Source organism: Mercenaria mercenaria, chromosome 13 (genome assembly GCF_021730395.1).
Source record: "Mercenaria mercenaria strain notata chromosome 13, MADL_Memer_1, whole genome shotgun sequence".
Taxonomy (NCBI): Eukaryota; Metazoa; Mollusca; class Bivalvia; order Venerida; family Veneridae; genus Mercenaria; species Mercenaria mercenaria.
In genome coordinates, this window is record NC_069373.1 from 7,379,327 (window position 1) to 7,403,653 (window position 24,327).

General features: G+C 31.3%; 1 protein-coding gene across 1 annotated transcript in view; it reads right to left on the reverse strand.

Moving 5' to 3' along the window:
* Positions 1-757: 757 nt before the first annotated feature.
* LOC123529237 (uncharacterized) overlaps positions 758-24,327 on the reverse strand; it is a 38,940-nt gene continuing 15,370 nt past the window's right edge. Inside the window, exons 2-4 of the mRNA XM_045309472.2 lie at positions 11,765-12,166; positions 4,918-5,112; positions 758-1,273 (exon numbers count right to left, since the gene is read on the reverse strand). Coding sequence (XP_045165407.2) covers positions 923-1,273; positions 4,918-5,112; positions 11,765-12,166 — 948 coding nt within the window. The 3' untranslated portion in view covers positions 758-922. The remainder of the gene's footprint in view (positions 1,274-4,917; positions 5,113-11,764; positions 12,167-24,327) is intronic.

Below are 24,327 nucleotides of genomic sequence, written 5' to 3' on the forward strand. Positions count from 1 at the left end.
TTACACATGCAGATATACATGCGCATTTTGAACGTGTTCGACTTACTCATTTATTATTTCTTGTATATCGCAATTGATAACGGAATGTTAAACTGCTGTGAAAACAGTTCGGTCATTGGCATTGACTGCACTTTTCACATTTCCACATATGGATAAAACTATTTTATTAATTTATTTTGTTGGTTTCAACGTCGCGCCGACACAATTATAGGTCATAAAGGCGACTTTCCAGCTTTGATTGTGGAGGAAGTCACCAGGTGCCCCTCCGTGCATTATTTCATCATGTATGGCTAAAACAAATGCAATGGTAACTGTGCTACTTTTACTTTCACTATAGTGAACGCTGTTTCCAGTGGCTTCCATGGACAAGTGGTTAAGGTCGCTGACTTGAAATGACCTCTGTGGGTTTGAAACATCGCTAAGGAAGTAGAATCTGTTCGTTTGAGAAAGTCGTCAAGGGGATAAGAAATTTCGGTGGTTCTGCCCACACACCACCCATTACCTACAACAATGCCTGGAATGGCAACTGGGGTCTTCTCCATCATCAAAAGATGGAAAGCCATTGTTTTTCCTAATATAGTGGCGATGAGACGTTAAACAAATTTGTTTTTCTTCTAAATTCATGCATTTCTATTTTAGCGAAATTATTACGAGGGACTTGTGTCAATTTATTCAAAATGAACGCTTTTTGACGGGTGATATTGCTGTACTTTACAATGTCATACATTTTGTAACCTAGAAAATAGAATACGATACCTGATGATATAATGTTTATTTGTTAATAACAAAATGCAACAGGTACTACTACCTTGTAGGTAAAACATATGTCTGCAGCGCCTAGATCAATTCGAAAATGTATAATTCAGACAATTAAAAACTCACATAATATTCATGTCTTAGTTTAAAGATATATCATTTTCATTTACAGCTTTTGAACTATGATGTCTGCAACATGCTGTTTAGTTATTGTTTTCAAATACTTGAAACGTTTTTTCTGCATGTATGTTTTCAATGATTGTTCTCCGCCATTCCATTTGTTGTATTCTATAGACATCATTTTTATATCTACTTTGTCCCAAGGAATTGTATCCAAAATCGCCTCCTCAGCACCTTCCACATCCAAGCTAAAGTAATCAACTTTTAGCTGATTTAAAGCAAGCAGAATTGAATACAGGGGAAAGCACTGGACATCAGTGTATGGACCTTCGTCATGTTCGAGCAAATTAGGCTTCACTACATCATCGTCAATTATCCTTCTTCTTCCGTACTTCACCTGCAAATAGAAAATGTTTTAAACACCCAACACGGAATAACTGTATGATTTTGCGTTTCCATGATGGTAATTATAAATGACTTGCATGAATAAATTGAGAAATACATGTACCTATTTACAAATTGACACTGGCTAATATTAGACCAAGAAATATATGTTTAATATGTCTAAACATTTTATTGAATTAGTGTTGCAGAAAACGTATGTCTCTAGGTTGTGGTAAGTAATACGCATCTGATGATTAACGTTTTCAATTATCGGTTACAACACTTCTTGTGCTAGTTGTTAACTTAATATAAAGTTCAAATTCTGTTAAAGTGTTTACGAAAACAATTACACTGAAAACTTTATTTAACTCCATCCTGTCCACAAAATTTACCATTAAAGGAGAATTGTACACCAAGATAAGACAAATTAATGATCTACAATTTCTAAAACGTTATGTTCAAAGTGAAAAACTGGGGCATTTCAAAGCCCTCTACTGTTCTTCCAGAAGATTACAATTTTCGTCTTACTGGCATTTACACTTAAACGCCATAAAGTACTATATTCTGACATTACATTCAAAGCCAACTGAAGCTGCTCGGCTGACTCAGCTAAAACTACTGTGTCATCAGCATAAAGTAGTAAATACACTTTAAAAATAAACCTCTACCTTATCATTACTTAGCATTTGCTTAACGTTATCAGTCAAATGCTCTACCCCATTGTATTTGTTACACATAGAACTACTTAAATCGTTCAAATATAGAAAAAGATTGGAGATAAATTCTCACCTTGTCTTACACCTGTACGACTTGGGTTTTACATAAGATTTTGCTTTACTTTAAATATCAAAAATAATTTTAAAACATTTACGTTAATATTTTGACTAAGTAGTTTACGCCACAGAGAGTAACTCTAGCAACAGAATCGAAAGCCTTACGATTATCAGTGAAGGCACTATACAACCTTTTACCTTGATTTAAATACATGTCAACTATGAGTTTCAAGGAAAATATATGATCGCAAGTAGAATATTTAGATAAAACTTCATATACATGTTCACCACTATAGGGAAATGCGGCGTGTCAAGTTTCAGTCAGATTTCCAGAGTAACACCTGGGTTATGGCCCTTAGAAGTTTCTAGTGTTAACGATAAAGGGTACAATAAATGTGGCAATTTCTGCTTCATAACTTGTGACATATTCGACCTAGAACTATGAAACTTAAACTGGATTTAGGTAATATTAATGTGATAGTGTACACACAATTTTGTCAGGATCTCTTAAGTAACTTTAAAGTTATTACCCTTTAATTTCTAAAAATCCACATATTTGTACATAACAAACTAACAAATTGGTAGATTTTCATGAAAATTCTTTCATTTTATTTTCCGTGAACATTTATTATCAACATGTAAAGTTGTGTACCCACACCCGGTCTCAACCACCACCCAGGTCACACCCTTCCCCTCCCAATCCCCCATCCCACCTTTTTCCTTTTTTTTTTCTTCTTTTTATTTAGTCTTAAATCGACCATGAATATTTATCAACATGCAAAGTTGTACCCTCACTCCCAACCTCGCTCCTCCATCCAATCATCCCAACGCTGATCATGCACAGCCCCCCCCCCCCCCTCCCACCACACCCCCGCCCCAACAGTTTCCTTTTTAACTTCTTTATTTTCCAGCCATATTCATTATCAACCTGTTAAGTTTTGTACCCGCACCCGGTCACCCCCCCCCCCCCCCCCCCACACACACACACCACCACCACCCCCACTCCCGCCAAAAAAAATCATTCTTTTTTTATTTTCAAACCTTCCATGAATATTTATCAACATATGAAAAGTCGTACATCCCCCACTCCCCTCCACACACTCACGCACACATTCACACACGCGCCGTCCAGATTTCATACTTGATTGTCCTCTTTAAGGACACCTGCTCTTTTAAGTTCAAATATAATGAAATTTGCTTCTTAGTAACATCCTTAAGTTTTTGCTGGATATATTTCTTTGCCATTCCTCACTACAAACCCATTCGGCGGGGTAAACCAATTCATCAAATTTGCTTGAGGAAATATGGCATTCATTGGATGGCCGATATTAAACAGGTGACACAAAGTCGTCACTAAAACTAAACTTTTCAAAATAAAAAAAAATTAACCGGATTACATTTCGTCGTAAAAAGCACACCTAATCACATATCTATCAACGTTAGCACCAGTGTCCATACATTATGTTGAAGTTCACAATGTTCTTGCCTACCTAGCGGGGAAAGTAAACATTTGTCTGAGCACGCAACAATGACAGGTATTCCTGTTTCTCTAAAATAGCGTGCGGTTAGGTCACGTCACATAATACTGACACTATTAAGACGTCATAAACTATAAATAGAATGTGTCTGTAGGATACTTTTTGAGCTATGAGCATCGCAAACAAAAAATCCACTATTTTGGCTATTTCAAGGGCTGTTACTCTGTGACAAGCACTAGGAATCTCAAGAAGAATGCCAAGTGCGCAAGGTTACATCATTATAAAGACTCAAGCAAGGTTTCATGAATTTACATCAAATACTTTTTGAGCTATGCACATAGTTAAGTGAAAATGTTCATTTTTTTTACTATTTCAGTGGCCATAACTCTGAAAATAGGGGGCGGAGGCAGACAGAAAATAGGACGTTCGCAAGTTCATATCATGATAAAGACTCAAGCAAGGTTTAATCAATTTATATTTAATACGTTTTGAGCTAGGTGCGCCACAAGGTGAAAATGTGCATTTTTGACTATTTCAGGGGCCATAACTCTGAAAACAGGGCGCGGAGGCAGACTAAAAATTCAATATGCGCAAGTTCATATCATGATAAATTCTCATGCAAGGTTAAATCAATTTGTATGTAACACTTTTTGAGTTAGGCACGTCAAAAGGTGAAAATGTGCATTTTTTACTATTTCAGAGGCCATAACTCTAAAAATAGGGGGTGGATCCAGATGAAAAATAGGACGTTCGCAAGTTCATATCATGATAAAGACTCTTGCAAGGTTTAATAAATTTATATTAAATACTTTTTGAGCTAGGCGCGTCACAAGGTGAAAATGTGCATTTTTTACTATTTCAGGGACCATAACTCTGAAAATAGGGAGAGGACCTAGATGAAAAATAGGAGGTGCGCAAGTTCATATCATGATTAAGATTCATGCAAGGTTTCATTAATCTATATCAAATTCTTTTTGAGCTACGAGTGTCACAAGGTAAAAATGTGCATTTTTGACTATTTCAGGGACCATAACTCTGGAAATAGAGGGCAGAGCCAGACAAAAAATAGGAGGTGCGCAGGTTCATATCATGATAAAGACTCATGCAAGGTTTCATCAATTTATATCAAACACTATTTGAGCTAGGTGCACCACAAACTTCGGACGGATGAACGCACGCACGGACGGACGGACGCACGGACAAGAACAAGTCTATATGCCCCCACCACTCATGGGAGGCACAAAAAGTAATGCAAGAAAATACCCAGATCTATTTGTCACCACGATCTATTTTGAATGTGACAGGCAAGAAAAATAGTTTACATGACATGTCTGCTTGTGTAAAACAGCTGTTTTCCTAATATACAATGAAAATGTTTATTTATTTTGCTAATGATTTCTACATACCATTGATGGATATGGTTTTGTGCTGAGACATGCATTTATGATGAATGCTTTCCTGTGTTTGGTCTTAAGCACCTTGTACCACATGGGATTAGCTTCTATCAAAATGCCACTCCAGTTCCGAAATCTTTCGAAAAACAAAGAATTTGAAAGAAACTCTCCGCTCTGAGCTCCACATTCTATGTAAAACCCGTTCTCCTGAAATTGAGATAGTTGATAATTCCTTTGAACCTGTTTGCAAAATTTATATGTTAGAATCAAAAACATAATTAATATAAAAGACAAACGTTCAAATGATCATTAACACACATGACTAACGCACAAGAACACTTTCTTTCACAGATATCGAGCTTGAAAATATTTTTCATCAGTAAATAACACATATTACAAACCGGATCATTTTGTAATTTGCATTTATAACAAGGCCGTTTTAAGTCTTAAAACACTTAATGACAATCTACCCCGTGACCCTACTGTTTCCATATCTCTTTTAATGTTTATATGTATATGATGGAAACATCAGCGCTTCCTCTATAAATAATGCTTTGTACAAGGGAATCGGTGTGACTAAGACAGGAATCATTCACCGAATTTCAATGAGGGCAAAACTGGATAATAAACTGCATTCATTTGTGACCCTAAGTGATTAAATTAAAATAATTACCATAGTAAATTATGTTACAGTATGTTTACCAAATTTGACCAAACTGCGAAGAGTAACGATGCGAAGTGACGGTTTGAAATGGACGCGTTAGCTGTTTATATTGAATTTAACGATTTTCAGTATAGCTTTGCATGTTTATCGGTGATTAAGCACTGATTTGCCGTTGAGATAGCATATGACAAATTATGAAGCACCCATATTCCCTGTGTGAAACAGTCCTACGTACAAAACATGTCTTACAAGCATACAGTGTTCCGCAGATTTATTAATGCAAGCTTAGAATTGCACCACAATTGATACAAGTCTATACAGACGAGGGTAGCTTTTTGATTGATATCATTTCTAGGATAGTATACGCATGACCTTCACTACATTTATTACCTCTACTTATGGACCATAATACGTCTGGCCTTCACTACATTTATAACGTCTACTTATGGACCAGAATACATATGGCCTTCACTACATTTATTACCTCTACTTATGGACCAGAATACGTATGGCCTTCGATCACTACATTTATTACCTCTACTTATGGACCAGAATACGTATGGCCTTCACTTCATTTATTACCTCTACTTATGGACCAGAATACGTATGGCCTTACCTCTACTTATGGACCAGAATACGTATGGCAATCGCTACATTTATTACCTCTACTTATGGACCAGAATACGTATGGCCTTCGCTACATTTATTACCTCTACTTATGGACCATAATACGTATGGCCTTCGCTACATTTATTACCTCTACTTATGGACCAGAATACGTATGGCCTTCGCTACATTTATTACCTCTACTTACGGACCAAAATACGTATGGCCTTCGCTACATTTTTTACCTCTACTTACGGACCAGAATACGTATGGCCTTCACTACATTTATTACCTCTACTTATGGACCAGAATACGTATGGCCTTCACTACATTTATTACCTCTACTTATGGACCAGTTTCTAATCAAAGCGGAGTTATGTGGACTAAAATACTGTTGAAACAGTTTTATTTGTATCTCAATGGCCTTTTAACCACAATTAAAAGTTGTTCCTGCTTAAATATTATTCAATCAAATTTGTTTTCCTACTCACCTTTTTAATTTAAATATCTGAGATAAAGAACAACATTCAGATATGGTATATCATAAATATAACAAGTGAATAAGTATTGCCATGCAATGCAATGTCCCTTACTGGTAGGCACCTAATTTTTTTCTACTACAGTATAACATAATGAACTGATACCTGTCAATGATGTATAAACAATATTGTACTATATATACCATATGTTATAACAAAACACTTGGATTAAAATTTGCATGTCAAAAAAACATAGTTGTTTTCATATGGAATTTTTTGACCAATTATAAAAAAAGTTACACAAGTTATTTATAGTATTATGGTAACAACAAAGGGAAATTAATCCTGAAGAAATTAATCCTGAAAAAAAGGAAAAAATCTATATTAAGTCCACACAAAACTCTTTACCGGGTACTGATAGGTCAAAATACACCCATAAATTCGATGTAACATGCATGTTGTACCACAGAAAAGTGGTCTCGATTTTTCCCTACGGCCAGTAAAAAAAGGAACATTATAATCTTTTTATAGTAAAAACAAAGGGACGTAATTCTAAAATCAAGAGTGCCTTATGGTGATGAACATTTGTGCCAAGTTACATCAAAATCCCTCCAAGTTATTCTAAAATTTAACATTTGGCCTCTAAGTACGACCTTGACCTTAGACCTAGGGACCTGGTTCTTGCTCATGATGATAATCCTAGTTACATCAAGATCCATCTATGCATAAAGAAGAAATTCTCCGGACAAAGTCATTTTTGTATCTGACCTTTGGCCTCTTAGTGTGACCTTGACCTTGGACCTAGGGCCCGGGTTTTGCGCATGACATGTTGTCTCATCCAGGGGAATATTTGTACCAACTGATATTTAAATCCTGTCTTGCATGACAAAGTTATAGACCGGACAGGAAAAAAAATCTTTCTGACCTTTGACCTCAAATTGTGACCTTGACCTTTAGAATAGGGTTCTGGGTGCTGTGCATGACACGTCATCTCATCATGGGGAATATTTATGCCAAGTAATATTGTAATCCCTTGATGGATGACAGAGTTCTGGACCGGACAGGAAAAAAAATCCTATTAAAGTTTGACATCCAATTGTGACTTTGACCTTTGAGCTAGGGGTCCGTGTTTTGCACATGTCGTCTCATCATGGAAAACATTTGTGCCAAGTAATATTAAAATCCCTTCATGGATGGCAGAGTTATTGACCGGGCAGAAAAAAACACTTTTGAAATTTGACCCCAACTGTGACCTTGACCTTTAAGCCAGGGATCTGGCTTTAGCGCATGACATGTCGTCTCATCATGGGGAACATTTGTGCCAAGTAATATTAAAACCCCTTAATGAACGACAGAGTTATGGACCGGACACGAAACAGACCCTGTTCATGCCATGTTAACATTTGACTGCTAAGTGTGACTTTGACCTTTAAGCTAGGGGTCCTAAAGTTATGCACGACACATCGTCTTATTATGAGGTACATTTGTGCCAAGTGATATTAAAATCCCTTCATGGATGGGAGAGTTATGGACAGGACAGGATAAAAAGCCCTGTTGACCTTTGACCTCCAACTGTGACCTTGACCTTTGAGCTAGGATTCCGGCTTTTGAATATCTGCGCATGTCACGTCGTCTCATCATGGGGAATAATTGTGCCAAGTAATATTAAAATCCCTTCATGGATGGCAGAGTTATGGACCGGACACGAAACAGACCCTGTTCATGTCATGTTAACATTTGACTGCTACGTGTGACCTTGACCTTAAAGCTAGTTGTCCTAAAGTTGTGCATGACACATCGTCTTATCATGAGGTACATTTGTGCCAAGTAATATTAAAATTCCTTCATGGATGGGAGAGTTATGGACCGGACAGCATAAAAGCCCTGTTGACCTTTGACCTCCAACTGTGACCTTGACCTTTGAGCTAGGGGGCCGGGTTTTGAATATTTGTGCCATGTAATATTGAAATACCTTCGTGGATGACAGAGTTATGGACCGGACACGAAATTGCGGACGGACGGAAGGCCGAACGGAATGACGGAAAAGCGTATTCCTATAGCACGCCTGGTAAACTGCAGAGCTACCTCTTTAAGAGGTATACTGTAAACTGCTCTGTCGCAACTTCCGAGGTAGTGCACGTCGCGATAAAAGAACATCAACAAAGGTGAGTGTTATCATATTTTTTGCATTTTTACAAGCAATGTATCGAATATCAAAAATCGGGGAATGGTAGGCGATGTAGATATGATTTAACTTTACAGAGAACTTTAAGTTTGCTAATTCATTCTTAATGTGTGGTCGTGGTGCTGTTTACCAACAAGCTGATTTAGCAGTAAATTTGACCATTTCGTCATGAAAGCACTTTCATTGTCAAATATTTATATTTTAACTAATATTAAGAAGCAAACCGAGTAGGCGTGAGATAGCTGTAAAATATACAATGCATTGGAAATAAAATTTGTACTGAAAATGGCTCGGGAGTAAAATTATTCACTTTTTATTGTGAGAGATAGCTCAGTCGTGAAGGAGATAGTCATGTCGCTAAGGAGATAGCTTTGTGTTGCATGAACAGAGCTCTGTGTTCATTAATTCAAACGTTTTAATATTTACTTTGGGTTGTCCTTATTTAAAATAATATAAAGTTACTGTTCCATTTGATATACATATGTATGAATTTTCAGTGTATTATTTTTTATAAAAGGTTTTTCATGAGATTATAATTGTAAATTTTTAATAGTTGCACATTCTGTTAACCTTTTTGCTTAGGTGATTTATTGTGATCGCCATATGTCCGTCGTCAGTGGTCTGTCTGTCTCTCTGTCAACATTTAGCTTGTGTATGCAATAGAGGCTGTATTTTTAAGATATTTTTCGTTCAAATTTAGTTAATCCGGTATGTACCGGAGTCTGTAATTTATACCGGCGCTCCAAGTCTGCACTGAGTCACAGTCTTTGATTTAACCAGCGACCTAGTTTTTATTCCAGTTAACCCATGTTCAAATTTACCCTAGATTTTATCCAGACAAACATTCTCATCATATTTCATAAAGATAGAGTGTAAAATGCAGTTCCTATTGCATAAATAAGGTATTTCTTTAAATTGACCTAGTGACCTAATTTTTGACCCCAGATGATACATTTTTTACTTGATCTAGACTTAAACAAGACAACCATTTTTACTAAATTTCATGAAGATCAATTGAAAAATACAGTCTCTATTGCATACACAAGCTAAATATTGACAGGGAGACAGACAGACGACTGATGACGGACATCGAGCGATCACAATAACTCACCTAAGCAAAAAGGTTAACAGAATGTACAACTATTCCAAATTTACAATTATAATCTCATGAAAAACCTTTTATAAAAAATAATACACTGAAAATTCATACATATGTATATCAAATGGAACAGTAACTTTATATTATTTCGAGTGAGGTCAACCCAAAGTAAATATTAAAACGTTTAAATTATATGAATACAGAGCTCTGTTCATGCAACACAGAGCTATATACTAGCGACATGACTAGCTCCTTCACGACTGAGCTATCTCTCACAATAAAAAGTGAATATTTTTACTCCCGAACCATTTTCAGTACAAATTTTATTTCCAAATGCATTGTATATTTTACAGCTATCTCACGCCTACTCGGTTTGCTTCTTAATATTAGTTAAAATGTAAATATTTGACAATGAAAGTGCTTTCATGACGAAACGGCCAAATTTACTGCTAAATCAGCTTGTTGGTAAACAGCACCACGACCACAAATTAAGAATGAATTAGCAAACTTAAAGTTCTCTGTAAAGTTAAATCATATCTACATCGCCTACCATTCCCCGATATTTGATATTTGATACACTGCTTGTAAAAATGCAAAAAATATGATGACACTCACCTTTGTTGATGTTCTTTTATCGCGACGTGCACTACCTCGGAAGTTGCGACAGAGCAGTTTACCGTATACCTCTTAAAGAGGTAGCTCTGTAGTTTACCAGGCGTGTATAGTCCCCGAAACTGCAAGAAACGAGTTCTAGTTCTTGGCCTTCTTACTCATCAAATGAAAATTGAAAAAAAAAACGATTCAAAGCTATAGCTCTTGTTGTATTCGAGAAAAGTGAACATAGCCATTCATTTTATAAAGAAATACAGTATTTACATGAAAAATTTACGGAGAGTCAAAAGTCCTTGAAGTTGCAATTAAGTAAAAGACTACTACTGTTTAATGAACTACTTACCATCACATGGTAATAGTCTATAAGGTTCCGAAGCTATATCTGTTAAAGCTTTAAGAAGAGATAGACTTAAACAAAAGTTTTAAAAACTCATGATCAGGTTAAACAGTTCCATTCTGAGGACATAAAATCTTGATTGTCTGGTGTCTTGAAGTATGTCTGGTGTATGGTGGTCAAAATTATTAAGGAATACTTTTTTTCTTTTCAATCTTAATAACCGAGTCTGTATGGGTTTTCATATTTGATCATTTCATTTGTATGTTAAATAAGACTTCATACTGTACTCTTGTTTCGCACGGCTTTAGTACTGTTATATTTACTGGTCCTTTGGGATCATGGAGTCCATTCAATAGATGAGTAATAGAGTTCCGCATAAGCCGATGCTGGGGGAGAGGGTGGGGTGGGGTGGGCGTGAGAGGTGTTACACATTTTATAACCTCTCATGAACAGACTTAAACCGAGTCTTTTACATGTACTATTCTTTTTTCGTTGCACTCTAAGCTTCCAACGGATCTTTTTACAGATTTTTTACAGATTTTATTGAGAAAGTCATGAAAGAGAGTTGTAATAAGAAACTAAACGGCTGTTTCAACACCTATGCAAAATTTAGAATAACTAGAGCCGTTTTTAAATATACAGTTTAAAATGAACTAGGAAAGTCTATTAGGCCTAAGGGAGGTGTTAGTCTTCAAAACATGTGGGAAAGAATAACATCATACTCCTCATATAGCAGCGGAAATAACTCCGAATTCCTGAATTATATGTCATTGAAAAAACTATAATATTTTCCAAAAGAAACACTAGATAAAATACGGTAAAATGTGAGTAGCTACATATACAATTCAGTGACAGTCTATGATTTATTAAATCTTACCGCATGATTCAGTGTGTCGTCTACAAATGCTGTTTGGCCCTTTGAGGTGTCTTTAATATGCGGCTTTTCTAAATTGTATCCGAGATCTGAAGGATTTTCAATGTAGTATCTTCTGATAAGTTCGACTAGTACTGGATCGTCTGCACTTACTTTTGCTGCATTCAAGGCTGACATTGCCGACTTGTAGTCGAACAATACATCACCAGATGTTTTATTGATGTGAGACTTTTTTTCAAATTCGAATTGTTTTTTAGACTCCTCAAAAGACAGATTTTCTATTTCAGTCTTATTATCTTTCAGTAGTAGAAATAGGACAAAAATCGTCAGTATTGCTAAAGTAAAGGAACGTACATTTTTGTACATTGAATTCAGACATTTTGTTGACATTCTTGCTGGCAATCCCTGAAAAAGGCAAACATAGGTATCAGTTTCGCATACATTTATTTTATAAGTAAACTTTTCTATGTAAAACTTACCATAATAGTACCTTTATAAACTACTTAGATTGTAATGCTATTTATCAGGTTGTCATATGCATGTTTAAATGTTCATCGGTATTCATAAAGCGTTCTGTTGAGTGGTTACAAGCGGTAGTATTAATTATCTATCTGAATCAGCAAGTCGGGGCCTCCGTGGCCGAGTGGTGTAGGTCGCTGACTTCAAATCACTTGCCCCTCATCGATGTGGGTTCGGGCCTCACTCGGGGCGTTGAATTCCTCATGTGAGGAAGCCATCCAACCGAAGTAGTATAGTAAATGGGCTATCTGGTGCACTTTTTAAATTTAATTAAAAAAAAATAATTTATAAAAATCAACAATTTTCATAAATTATTTTTTTAATTAAATTTAAAAAGTATACCCGATAGCCCATTTACTATACTACTTTTATCAAAACGTATATTTTTTTAAAACAACTTTTTAATTTAAAATTATATTTTTTTTAAAACAACTTTTTAATTTAAAATCAACAAGTATATTTTTTTTTAAACAAAATAATTTATAATTGTTTGTTCGTTTGCTCTTTGGTTGTTAACTTTTAGTATTTTATACAATAAATCGTACAACGGTACTTTGTCTTGTAACATTTTAATGAAAAATAAACAATAATAACCACAGAGCGCACTTGATTTAAATTAAAATACATATAATATAGATGAGTTTACAAAATAAAATATATTGTTTGAAAGAAAGAAGATTTACTGATAATATAAACCCCCATTATGTTATAACAAAAAACGGGAGAAAAATGATAAGGGCTACTTGTGCGTCTTGTGGAAGAATGAAATCAAAGTTTGTTAAAACTACTATGACAGCAGGTAATTTAGATATCCATAAAGCAATGTTACCTTTATTACCTAAAAAAGGTTTAACACTTCCAGGATATAACTATTGTGGGCCAGGAAATCCTTTAGATAATGGACCTCCTGTCAACGAACTGGATGCAGTATGTAAGATCCACGACTTTTGCTATGACAGCGGTGTAAAAAAGGGTACATGTGACAAAAAAATGCTTTCCAATTTAAATAACACTAAATCAAAAACATTTGGAGAAAAGATCGCAAAACATTTAGTTGTGAAACCTATAATTAAATCAAAATACAAACTTGGGCTAGGACATAAGTCCCCGGGAGCTGGAAGCTCACTCGGAAAAAAAGAAAGTCAAAAAACGGGAAAAGGGGGTATACTCTGCCCCCGAAATAAATTGGAGTGATGAATTAGCAGAAGAATTACACAAACCAATTAAAAGGAAATTTAGGAAACGAAGAGTGATAGTTAATGATATTGATGATACTTGGTCAGCTGATTTAGTTGACATGCAAGCTTTTTCAAAATACAATAAAGGAGTAAAGTACTTGTTAACCGTTATTGATATATTCAGTAAATATGCTTGGGTTATTCCATTAAAGAATAAAACTGGAGAATCTGTTACAGAAGCATTTAATAAAATAATTTTAGAAGGATGATTACCAGTAAATTTATGGGTAGATGAAGGAAAAGAATTTTATAATAAAAAGTTTGAATCATTTTTGAATAAAAATAAGATTAATATGTACCATACATTTAATGAAGGAAAGGCTGTAGTAATAGAAAGATTTAATAGAAGTTTAAAACGAATAATGTGGAAATATTTTACAGCAAATAATACTTATACTTATTTAAATAATTTGCAGGATATGGTTGATAAATATAACAAAACAAAACACTCTAGTTATAAAAATGACCCCAAACCGAAGCCAGTAAAAACTTAAATAAAGGCACTGTTTACTTTAATTTATATGGTAATTTAAAGATACCAAAGAGTAAACCAAAATTTAAAATTGGTGATCGAGTTCGCTTAAGTAAACTTAAAAGACATTTTGAAAAAGGATATACACCAAACTGGACAGAGGAGATATTTATAATTTATGGAATTAATAATACAAATCCCAGAACATACACTATTAAAGATTTAAATGATGAAATAATTCAAGGTTCATTTTATGAACAAGAACTTTTACCTACTACACAAGAAGTTTTTAGAATAGAAAAAGTTATCAGACGAGACTATAAGAAAAAACAAGCTTTAGTAAAATGGAAAGGCTACAATTTAATAGTTGGGTTCAATTTAGTGAATTGGAAGAAATTTAAATTGAAAAAATATTATATAAATGAGTAATAAAAATTTAATTTCTAATAATGAGGGACTCGGTAGCCCCCGCGCTGCCGCTGGAATAGAAACAATAGATCAATTAATTATTCACTTAACTAAACTAGCTGCTGCTTACAGAAAAAGTTATAAATTTTGTGGGAGAGTAAGTACAGGATTACAGATTACAGCAGGTATCTTTGGTTGTTCGGCTGCATTAGCACTTGTTCCAGCTATTCCTATATTTATAGCAGTTGTTGGTGTTGTTCCACCAGTAATTACCATATTTACTAATAGACTAAAACTTGACGACAAGAAATTTATTTTAAAAGCACATCATCACAAAATAAAACAACTAATAACAAAAGCACGGATTGCGGCTTTAGCTGTTCATAACCCTAAAGATCCTAGAAAAGAATAAGAGAAAAAAGTTATTCAAGATATTTTTTCAATACTGTTAGAAATGCAGAAAGAAAAAAATTATTTAATGCCCTTTGAAAGATATGTGAAAGAATTTAAACTTAACGGATATAAAGACAAAGAGGAATAATATGTTTTCAATGTGTGTTTTTTTTGTGTAAAGATTTTGTTTCTATAAGTATTATATAAATGGTTAATAGAAAGATAGATAGAATGATTATGCCAAAATTATCTAGTGCTTTAGGAGAAATAATGAATCCAGATAAGATTCATATAAAAAAAGTTCTTAAAAGAAGAAACGTTATTAAATCAAAACTTGATCAAATAGTTAGCGTGAATATAAAAACCATGTCATGATAAATTACAAAATGTTATTGATCCTTATCTATCAGAAAAGAATAAATTATTTGAATGGAAATGTGGTTGTCTATTAACCGAAGAAGAAAATACTGAAAGATTATGTGATTGCCCCAGACCAAATAATTATCGAAACAATCCTAAAAAAGTTATTGCAATAAATTGTAGTACAAACGAGGAAAAAATATATAAAACTATTTATCAAACATCTAAAGATCTTAATATTAATTCTAGAACGATAGCAAATTGTTGTGAAGGTAGAGGTAGAGCAAAATTTGGAAGATCAAAAAACGATGGAGAAAAATATAAATTGAAATATATATAAGTTTTTACCGAGGGTGCGTTTTGTCCAAAGATTTATTTTCTAAATATAATATATAGATGGAAATAGAGAGATAAAAAAAAAAAACAATATTATAAGAAATTTGAAATTAAAATTACATATAGACAAGATCCGAAGAATCAATTATATTTAACTATAAATGATTCTTATGAAATACTTAAAAATGAGATTAAAAAATTAAAAGGTATAAAATTAAATGTTATTTTAAAAATAACCTTTGTAAAAATGAATAAAAATGAAGAAATATATAAATCAGCTTATTTCCAATCAAAGGCTTTAGAAGTTATTAGTATAAACGAAATAAAAAACACTTTACATCAAGCCTTTGATGAAATAATAAATAGAATTGGTAATTGGATTTCTGAAGGAAGCGGCTGGAGAATAGAGTCAGTCAATGCTCATTATATAAACAGATATAAATATGAGCCTTTAGCCGCTTCTAGTTATCTAGAATTGCCAAAATCACTTAGAAATCCAAAAAAAGGATTAATAAATATAAAAAATAATGATAATGAATGTTTCAGGTGGTGTCATTTGGCACATAAATTTCCTATAAAACAAAACCCTGAAAGAATTAGTAAATATAAAAAGTATATTAATAATGTTAATTACACAGGAATAAAATTTCCTGTGACATTAAACCAAATACCTAAAATTGAAATTCAAAATGAAATTTCATTTAACGTATTTGGTTATAATGAAATTAATGGAGTATATCCATTATACATATCAAAGAATGGTTTTGAAGACCACTGTGATTTATTATTAATTTCTGAAAGCCCAAATGATGATTGTAAGTTACCAGTTAATCATTATGTCTGGATCAAAGACTTTGACAGACTAATGTTTACAAAAACAAAACATCACGGTAAAAAACATTTTTGCAAAAGTTGCTTGCAAAATTTTACAAATGAAAGAATTTTAGATAATCATAAAGAAAATTGTCTTTCTATCAATGGGACACAGGCTATTAAGATGCCTCCTGTTGGTAGCAAAGTAGAATTTAAAAATTTTCAAAAACAGTTGGCAGCGCCTTTTGTAATATATGCTGATTTTGAAGCATTAACAGAAAAGGTGTCTTCAGCACAACCTACTTCTGACTCCTCATTTACTGAGGAATATCAGAAACATACAGATTGTGGTTATGGGTATAAAGTCGTCTGTTGTTATGACGACAAATATACCAAACCAACTCAGATATATAGAGGACCCAACGCGGTTTATAAATTTATAGAAAAAAATGCTTGAAGAAGAAAAGCATTGTAAAGAAATATTAAGAAAAAATTTTAATAAAGATTTAAGAATGTCCGTGAAAGAAGAAAAAGAATTTAAAAAGCAGAAATCTTGCCACATCTGTGGTAAAGAATATAAAAAAGATGATTTACCAGTTAGAGACCATTGTCATATAACTGGTAAATTTAGAGGTAGCGCTCATTCAGAGTGCAACATTAATTTTATTTTAACAAAGAAAATACCAGTTGTATTCCATAATTTGAGAGGTTATGACTCTCATTTTATTATGCAACAGATTGGAAAATTTAAAAAAAATATAAACGTCATTCCTAATAATATGGAAAAATATATGGCGTTTATGATAAGTGACTTGGTACTTATTGGTTCATTTCAATTTATGTCTCAGTCACTTGATAACTTAGTAAAAAATATTACTGAGTTTAAATATTTATCCCAAGAATTTAATAGAAATAAAATTAATTTATTAAAAACAAAGGGTGTTTATCCATATAATTTTATGGATTCATTTGATAAATTTAATAATACAAAATTACCAGATAAAAAGGAGTTTTATTCTTCATTAAATGATAATAATATATCTGATGAAGAATATGAGCATGCTCAAAATATCTGGAAAAAAATTAAAATTAAAAATCTTGGAGAATACCATGATTTATATCTAAAAACTGATGTTTTACTTTTAACTGATGTTTTTGAAAATTTCAGAAAAACTTGTAAGTAAATTTGTAATTATAAGTTAGACCCCTGTCATTACTTTAGCAGTCCTGGGTTAGCCTGGGATGCTATGTTAAAAATGACTAAAATAAATTAGATTTAATATCAGATATTGATATGTATTTGTTTATAGAAAAAGGCCTTAGAGGTGGTATTAGCTATATAGCCAATCGTTATAGTAAAGCTAATAATAAATATATGAAGGATTATGATCCTGGTAAAGAAAATAAATATATAACTTATTTAGATGCCAACAACCTTTACGGTTGGGCCATGAGCCAGTCTTTACCATCTGGTAATTTTAAATGGCTTAGTGAGAAAAAATTTAAAAATTTAATAAAAAAAAGGAAAAACTAATTTTATAATCGAATGTGATTTAGAATATCCAGAGAATTTATGGGAGTCTCATAATGACTATCCATTAGCTCCTGAAAAGATTATTATACCAGATGAATGGTTGTCTGAGTATAGTAAAAATATTAAAGAAAAATTTGAAATAGGAAAAAGCAATGTAAAAAAATTAGTTCCTACTTTAAGGAATAAAGAAAAATATGTATTACATTATAGAAATCTTGAACTGTATACCCAGTTGGGTATAAAAGTAACCAAAATACATAGAATATTAACCTTTGATGAAAGTCCTTGGTTGAAAAAATATATTAATTTTAATACTCAGAAAAGATCTGAGTCTAAGAATTCATTTGAAAAAGACTTTTTTAAGTTAATGAACAACTCCGTCTTTGGTAAAACGATGGAGAATTTAAGAAAAAGAGTTAATATTAAATTAACTCATGATGAAAAAAATTTATTGAAATATGTTGCAAGACCAACATTTATCAGTGCAACAAAATTCAATGATAATTTATACGGAATAAATAGAATTAAAGAAAGTCTATTATTAAATAGGCCTTCTTATGTAGGAATGTGTATTTTAGATTTATATAAAAATCTAATGTATAACTTCCATTATAATTACATTAAAGGAAAGTATGACGATTCAGCAAAATTATTATTTACTGACACAGACTCATTGTGTTACGAAATTAAAACCAAAGATGTCTATAAAGACTTCTACAAAGATAAAGAATTATTTGATAATAGTGATTATCAAAGTAATTCAAAATTCTATTTTGATGACAATAAAAAAGTCATTGGAAAATTTAAAGATGAAGCTGCTGGTATACCAATAGTTGAGTTTGTTGGTTTACGTAGTAAAATGTATTCTTATTTGTTAGAAAATGAAGCAAATACTTAAAAATGTAAAGGAATTAAAAAAAGCGTTGTCAAAAAGACAATAACGCATAAAAATTATAAAGATACTTTGTTTAACTCAACACAAAGTATGCATAAATTTAAAGTTATAAAATCAAAAAATCATAACATTTCTAGTTTTGTTATAAATAAAACATCACTATCATGTTATGATGATAAAAGATATATTTTAAATGACGGTATTAATACCGAAGCATTTAAATAAAAAATATATTGAATTAATACTCAAAAAATATATTATGAATTGATACTCAAAAAATAAAAAAAAAAATTTTAAACATCTTTTTTGATGTATTTTTTTAAGCATCTTTTTTGATGTGATTTTTGGTATTTTTAAACATCTTTTTTGATGTGATTTTTAGTATTTTTAAACATCTTTTTGATATTTTTTAAGCATCTTTTTTTGATGTGATTTTTAATATTTTAAGCATCTTTTTTTGATGTGATTTTAAATATTTTTAAGCATCTTTTTTGATGTGATTTTTAATATTTTTTAAACCTCTTTTTGATGTTTTTTTAAGCATCTTTATGATGTGATTCTTTATAATTGTTTTAGGAGAAACAGAAGTTTCTACTTAAATAATAGAACCATAAATTGTTAATTGAATATTTATAACATTTAAACCAGTAATAGAAATAACATCATTCATGTTAAATTTATTAGCATAATTAATAGAAATAGATTCATTTTTTCTCTTTGTGTTTGTATCGTAACTTTGAAGAATTACATTTTCTTTGTTTTTTAGTTGTAATTTAGTTTCTCCTTTATCTTATTTAATTACATCAATAAGAATAATTAAAATAGAATTAAAATTAATTGTTACATTATTACCATTTTGAACTAAACCAGGACTAGCATTTACAGTTTTCCATTGAAATAATCCACTATCAGTATCTTCAGTATAACATGTTAAGAACAATGGAGGTTTTCTTATTATTTGTCTTTCTATTTTACTTACTTTTTCATTTATATTATTGAACATTCCCATTATATTAATTATTCCGGTTAAATAAAAAATACAGTAATTATTTCAAAAGTTTACTTTCTTTATAATTTACATATTCCTCCAATATGTAGAATTTGACATGACTCTCCGTCATAAGAATAAATGATACTTCTGTAGATGATGAATCGTCATAAGGATGAATGTCAAACATTGTGCTTTCTGTTAAATAAATTTTAATTTTTTTTTGATATCTACATAAAATTTTTTGGATGGGATTATTTCTAACTATTTCAGGTGTTATATTTACACCCCCACCGGGAAATTTACCTGTAAAACCATCTTGCCACCACCTAAAAAGAAAATGTGATATTTGACATTTTTCCATCTGATCAAACGACGTTAAATAAAACCTAATATCTATTATATAAATTCCACCCTTTTTTGACTGAAAACACATTTTTAATAACACTTTCCGGTACAGCTAAATTATATTCTTGTTTATGTTTATAAAATCTATATAATCTACGATATTTCCAGATTTCAAATTAATGCATCAAAATATCCCTGACCACTTTTAATTAAATTTTCATGTAATGAATATATCCAGGCACCGTGGCGATCAAAATACTTTTTCATTTTTATATATGAACGTGATGTAAAAGAACCTGATAGTTCTTCATCATTATAACCACTGTTATATTCAAAAAGAAACACTTCACGTTTTACTTTTTCCAGTTCAGATTTATATTCTGTAATTTATTTTCATGTTTGAGAATTACTTCAGCTAAATCATCAAATCGTTTTGTTGTAGCAACTTCAGAAGCAGACAAATTGTCAAGAGTATTCTTTGTTTTAGTTAATTGTGTTTCTTGTTTAAAGAAAACTTTTTTACTTTTGTAATTTCTTGGGTATTAGTAGAAATTACTTGGGCATTAGTAGTAATTGATTTCCTTGTTTAGTTGATATTTCAACTACAGAGTCCAGATCATTTATTATTTTTTTAATTTTATCATTAAAATTCGTTGATATTTTCTTGTAATAAACTGTAAGTTTACTTAGTCTGCGTACTTTAAATTATGACGGTGTCAACAGTACTAATCAAGATCCGAGTTGTTTCTTTAAATTTTCTAGACGATCATTAATTGTGTTAATTGCTTCAGTATTAGCAGTAATTGCTTCTCCTTGTTTAACTGATTTTTCAACTACAAGGTCCAGTTCATTTTTATGTTCTTCAACTTTAGCATTAATATCTTCTTGTATTTTTTTTGTAATATTACTTAAGTCTGCATACTTTAAATTATGACGGTTGTCAACAATACTAATCCAATTTCGAATTTGTTTTTTAAACTCATCTATTTTAGAATTAAGGTTATCTAATGCTGTGTCATGATCATCACCTCTTTGTGAAGCTGCCTTTTTCAATTCAGATTTATATTCTGCAAATTTATTTGAAAATGTATCGAGTAAATCTTGGTGAGTATAAGTCAGTATTTAGTTTATTTATTTCTGTTCTGATTTCTAACTGATACATATTTTGTAACTTTTTCTCGGCTTCAATAATCTTGTCTTTCAGTTCTTCATGTTTAATCATACTATCTTTTAATTCTTGAACTTGATTGTATAACTTTTCAAAATTGGCTCTAAATACTTTTTTATGTTGTCATCTGTCAAATCAGATTTCTCTTCAAGTTCTTTAATAGAATCAACCATAGCTTTCATTTCTTTTTCAATTTTATCTTGTAATTCAACTATTAATAACGAATTCTTTTTAAAATCTTTTGTTAATTCTTCAATATTCTTTACTTCTGCTTCTAGTGTTTGTTTTACAGATTTGATGTCTTCAAGATCATAGTCATCTATTACACTTTGAACTTTTTTAAACACAAATCGTCTTGACCGCATCGTTGGGTTTATCTGGATCTCCTAGATTGATTATTTCATTACCTCCCATATCTAATGCTCTGTTCATTGTGTTATCAAGTTCCTTATTTCTATGAAGATATGATTCTGATTCCTTTTTAAGTTTTTTGAATTGTTTTTTAGTAGCATAATCACTTAAATCAATATCAAATTTAACTTTACTTATACTGTCAGGTTTACTTCTTTCTTTTACATCATTAAAAATTTTCCCCTCTATATATTACCAGTAAAGTTTTTTCTTTAAAAACTTCCTCGGTTTATCGATATATAAAAAATCATTTTTTTTGATTTGTTGCATAGCGAGTGATTTAGGGTTAATATTTTGTTCATTACAAATCATTCATTTTCTCGTTTACCTGGACTTTCAAATAAAATATAATGTGAACAGTTAATACGGATATCTTTTGGTGTTTTATAGTAAGACTGACTTAAATAAATAACACAACAGTTTTTGTGACGTCCTTGAATAAAGTATTTTGTTATTTCATTTTGAACCTTTTTATCTTCACATACAAAATCATCAAATATTACTACTTTTTGTTTTTCTGATTCAAGATTCTCACAGGGTTCAATTTGGTCAGAATCAGCTGAATATTCGAGTATTTCATCAGGATCTATTTCAATTTTTTCTGCAATTTCGTTAAAAATTTTGATTAAATCTTGGTATTTAAATTGTTCTAGATTTTTAGCATATAAGTATATTTTATCATAATATATTAGTGGTTTTCTAATCATATGTATTAATGTGTTTGTTTTACCAGACCCAGAAGATCCACATATTAACATTCTAAAACATGAATCTGGCATAAAGGGATAATGTTGTTTAAAGTTATTATGCTTGTTTGTATCATAATTTAGAATTTCCATTATATTATTTGTCATTATTATTTTGTGTTATTACATTATCTATTTTGTGTTATTACATTATCTTACATTATTATATATAAATGCAATCAAAACTTAATGAAATAAGAATAAGAAAAAACTTAGTCGGGCAGAAGATGAGGGCTCTTAGAGAAGAAATAATGAGAGAAAAAATTAGAAAAGCTAGAAATCGGGATATGTACACTGAAATTTATAAACCAATTACTGAAGGAATAGAAAGTCAAAAAGAAGAATTGTCAAGTCAGTTAAAGGCATTACCTGGAATTAAGGAGCAATTAGCGTTACTTCCAAAAAGTTTTGTTGATAAAATGCAAGAACAAAGATTGGTAGAGTTATTGGAAGAACAACCCCCGGAGGAACTAGAACAACCATTATTATCACCATTACCACAATATCTAAAAGAAGATGAGTATGATACAACTGAAGAATCAGAAGAATTGGGAGCAAGACTAAAAAAATTGCCAGTTAATTTTAATGAAGGTATTAATTAAGATCTTTTAGATAAAAAACAATATTATACGCCACAAGAAGTGTTTGATTATTTTCACACTGAATCTGAAAATCCTGATGAAAAAATGACTGAGGAAGAAGTAGAGGATATAATAGAAAATGTATCAAAGAAAATAAAAAAATTGGGTGATAAATCTGGTGCAATAACTAGAAGGAAAAACAAAACAAGTCGTGATCTGAAGAAACAGGAAGTAATTATAGCTGAGTCGGAAAATTATAAAAAATATAGAGGAGCAATCAAAGATGTTCTAAAAACAGGAAAATATGCGGGAAAATATGCGGGAAAAGGAATAAGATATCATAATCAAAAACAAAATTACACTTTACCAAAAACAAAGTATAAAGTTTCACCAAATGGACAATATGGTAATTTAATTATTAACTTAAATAAACTTTATAGTCAAAACAAATTAATTGCTAAGGATAGAATAACTGGAAAGGAAGTAATTAACACTAAAGTAGATAATGATTTAATTAATTTGATTAATAAAAGATATAACAATAATAAAAAATATTCAATTCATTCTAGAAAAATATTTAAAGAATTAACAGAAAAATCAGGATTACCTATCAATAAAAGATCTATGAAATTTAAAAAAGTAATTAGAGGACAGGGTTATGACGCTTGTCCGTGTAATCCAGAAGAATTGGTTAATGACTTGGAGTTAATTTGTGGTTCGATTGATGCTGGAAATAATATTGAAGAACTAAAAAATGAAGGTATTAGAATAATTGATGAATTATTAAAAATGAATTCACTCCTACCAGAACAACACGAAATGTAATATAAAAAATTTTTTCTTGAATTTATTAAAAAAATATGTTTAATAATTATATAAATGGAACAAAAAATTGTGTTAAGTTCTGAAACAGTTAAAAACAATAATAAAAATACTCCGAGTGATTTTACAATCAGATTTGGTCGTTCTTTAATTTTAGATAAAAATAAAACTTATGTTGTTGGTTTGTGTAGTATTAACACTATGACCTATTCTTGGCAGAATATTAGTGATGAATATGATAATAAAAGAATTCGTTATAATAATGGTAAGGATTGGAAAGATATTATATTTACAAATGGTTCTTACAGTTACACTGATATTAATAATTACATAAGGGAAACATTAATAAGTAATGATGATTATGAATTTGATAAATCAGACATTGCTCCAATAAGTTTGGAATTTGATTTAAGTAGTTTTAAAATCCTAATTTCAATTAAAGATATTTTATGTTAGATTTAAGAATGTCAAATTTTCATACACGCTTGGATTTGAGAAAAAAGCATTGAGAAATACTGAATGGGGAACTACAAC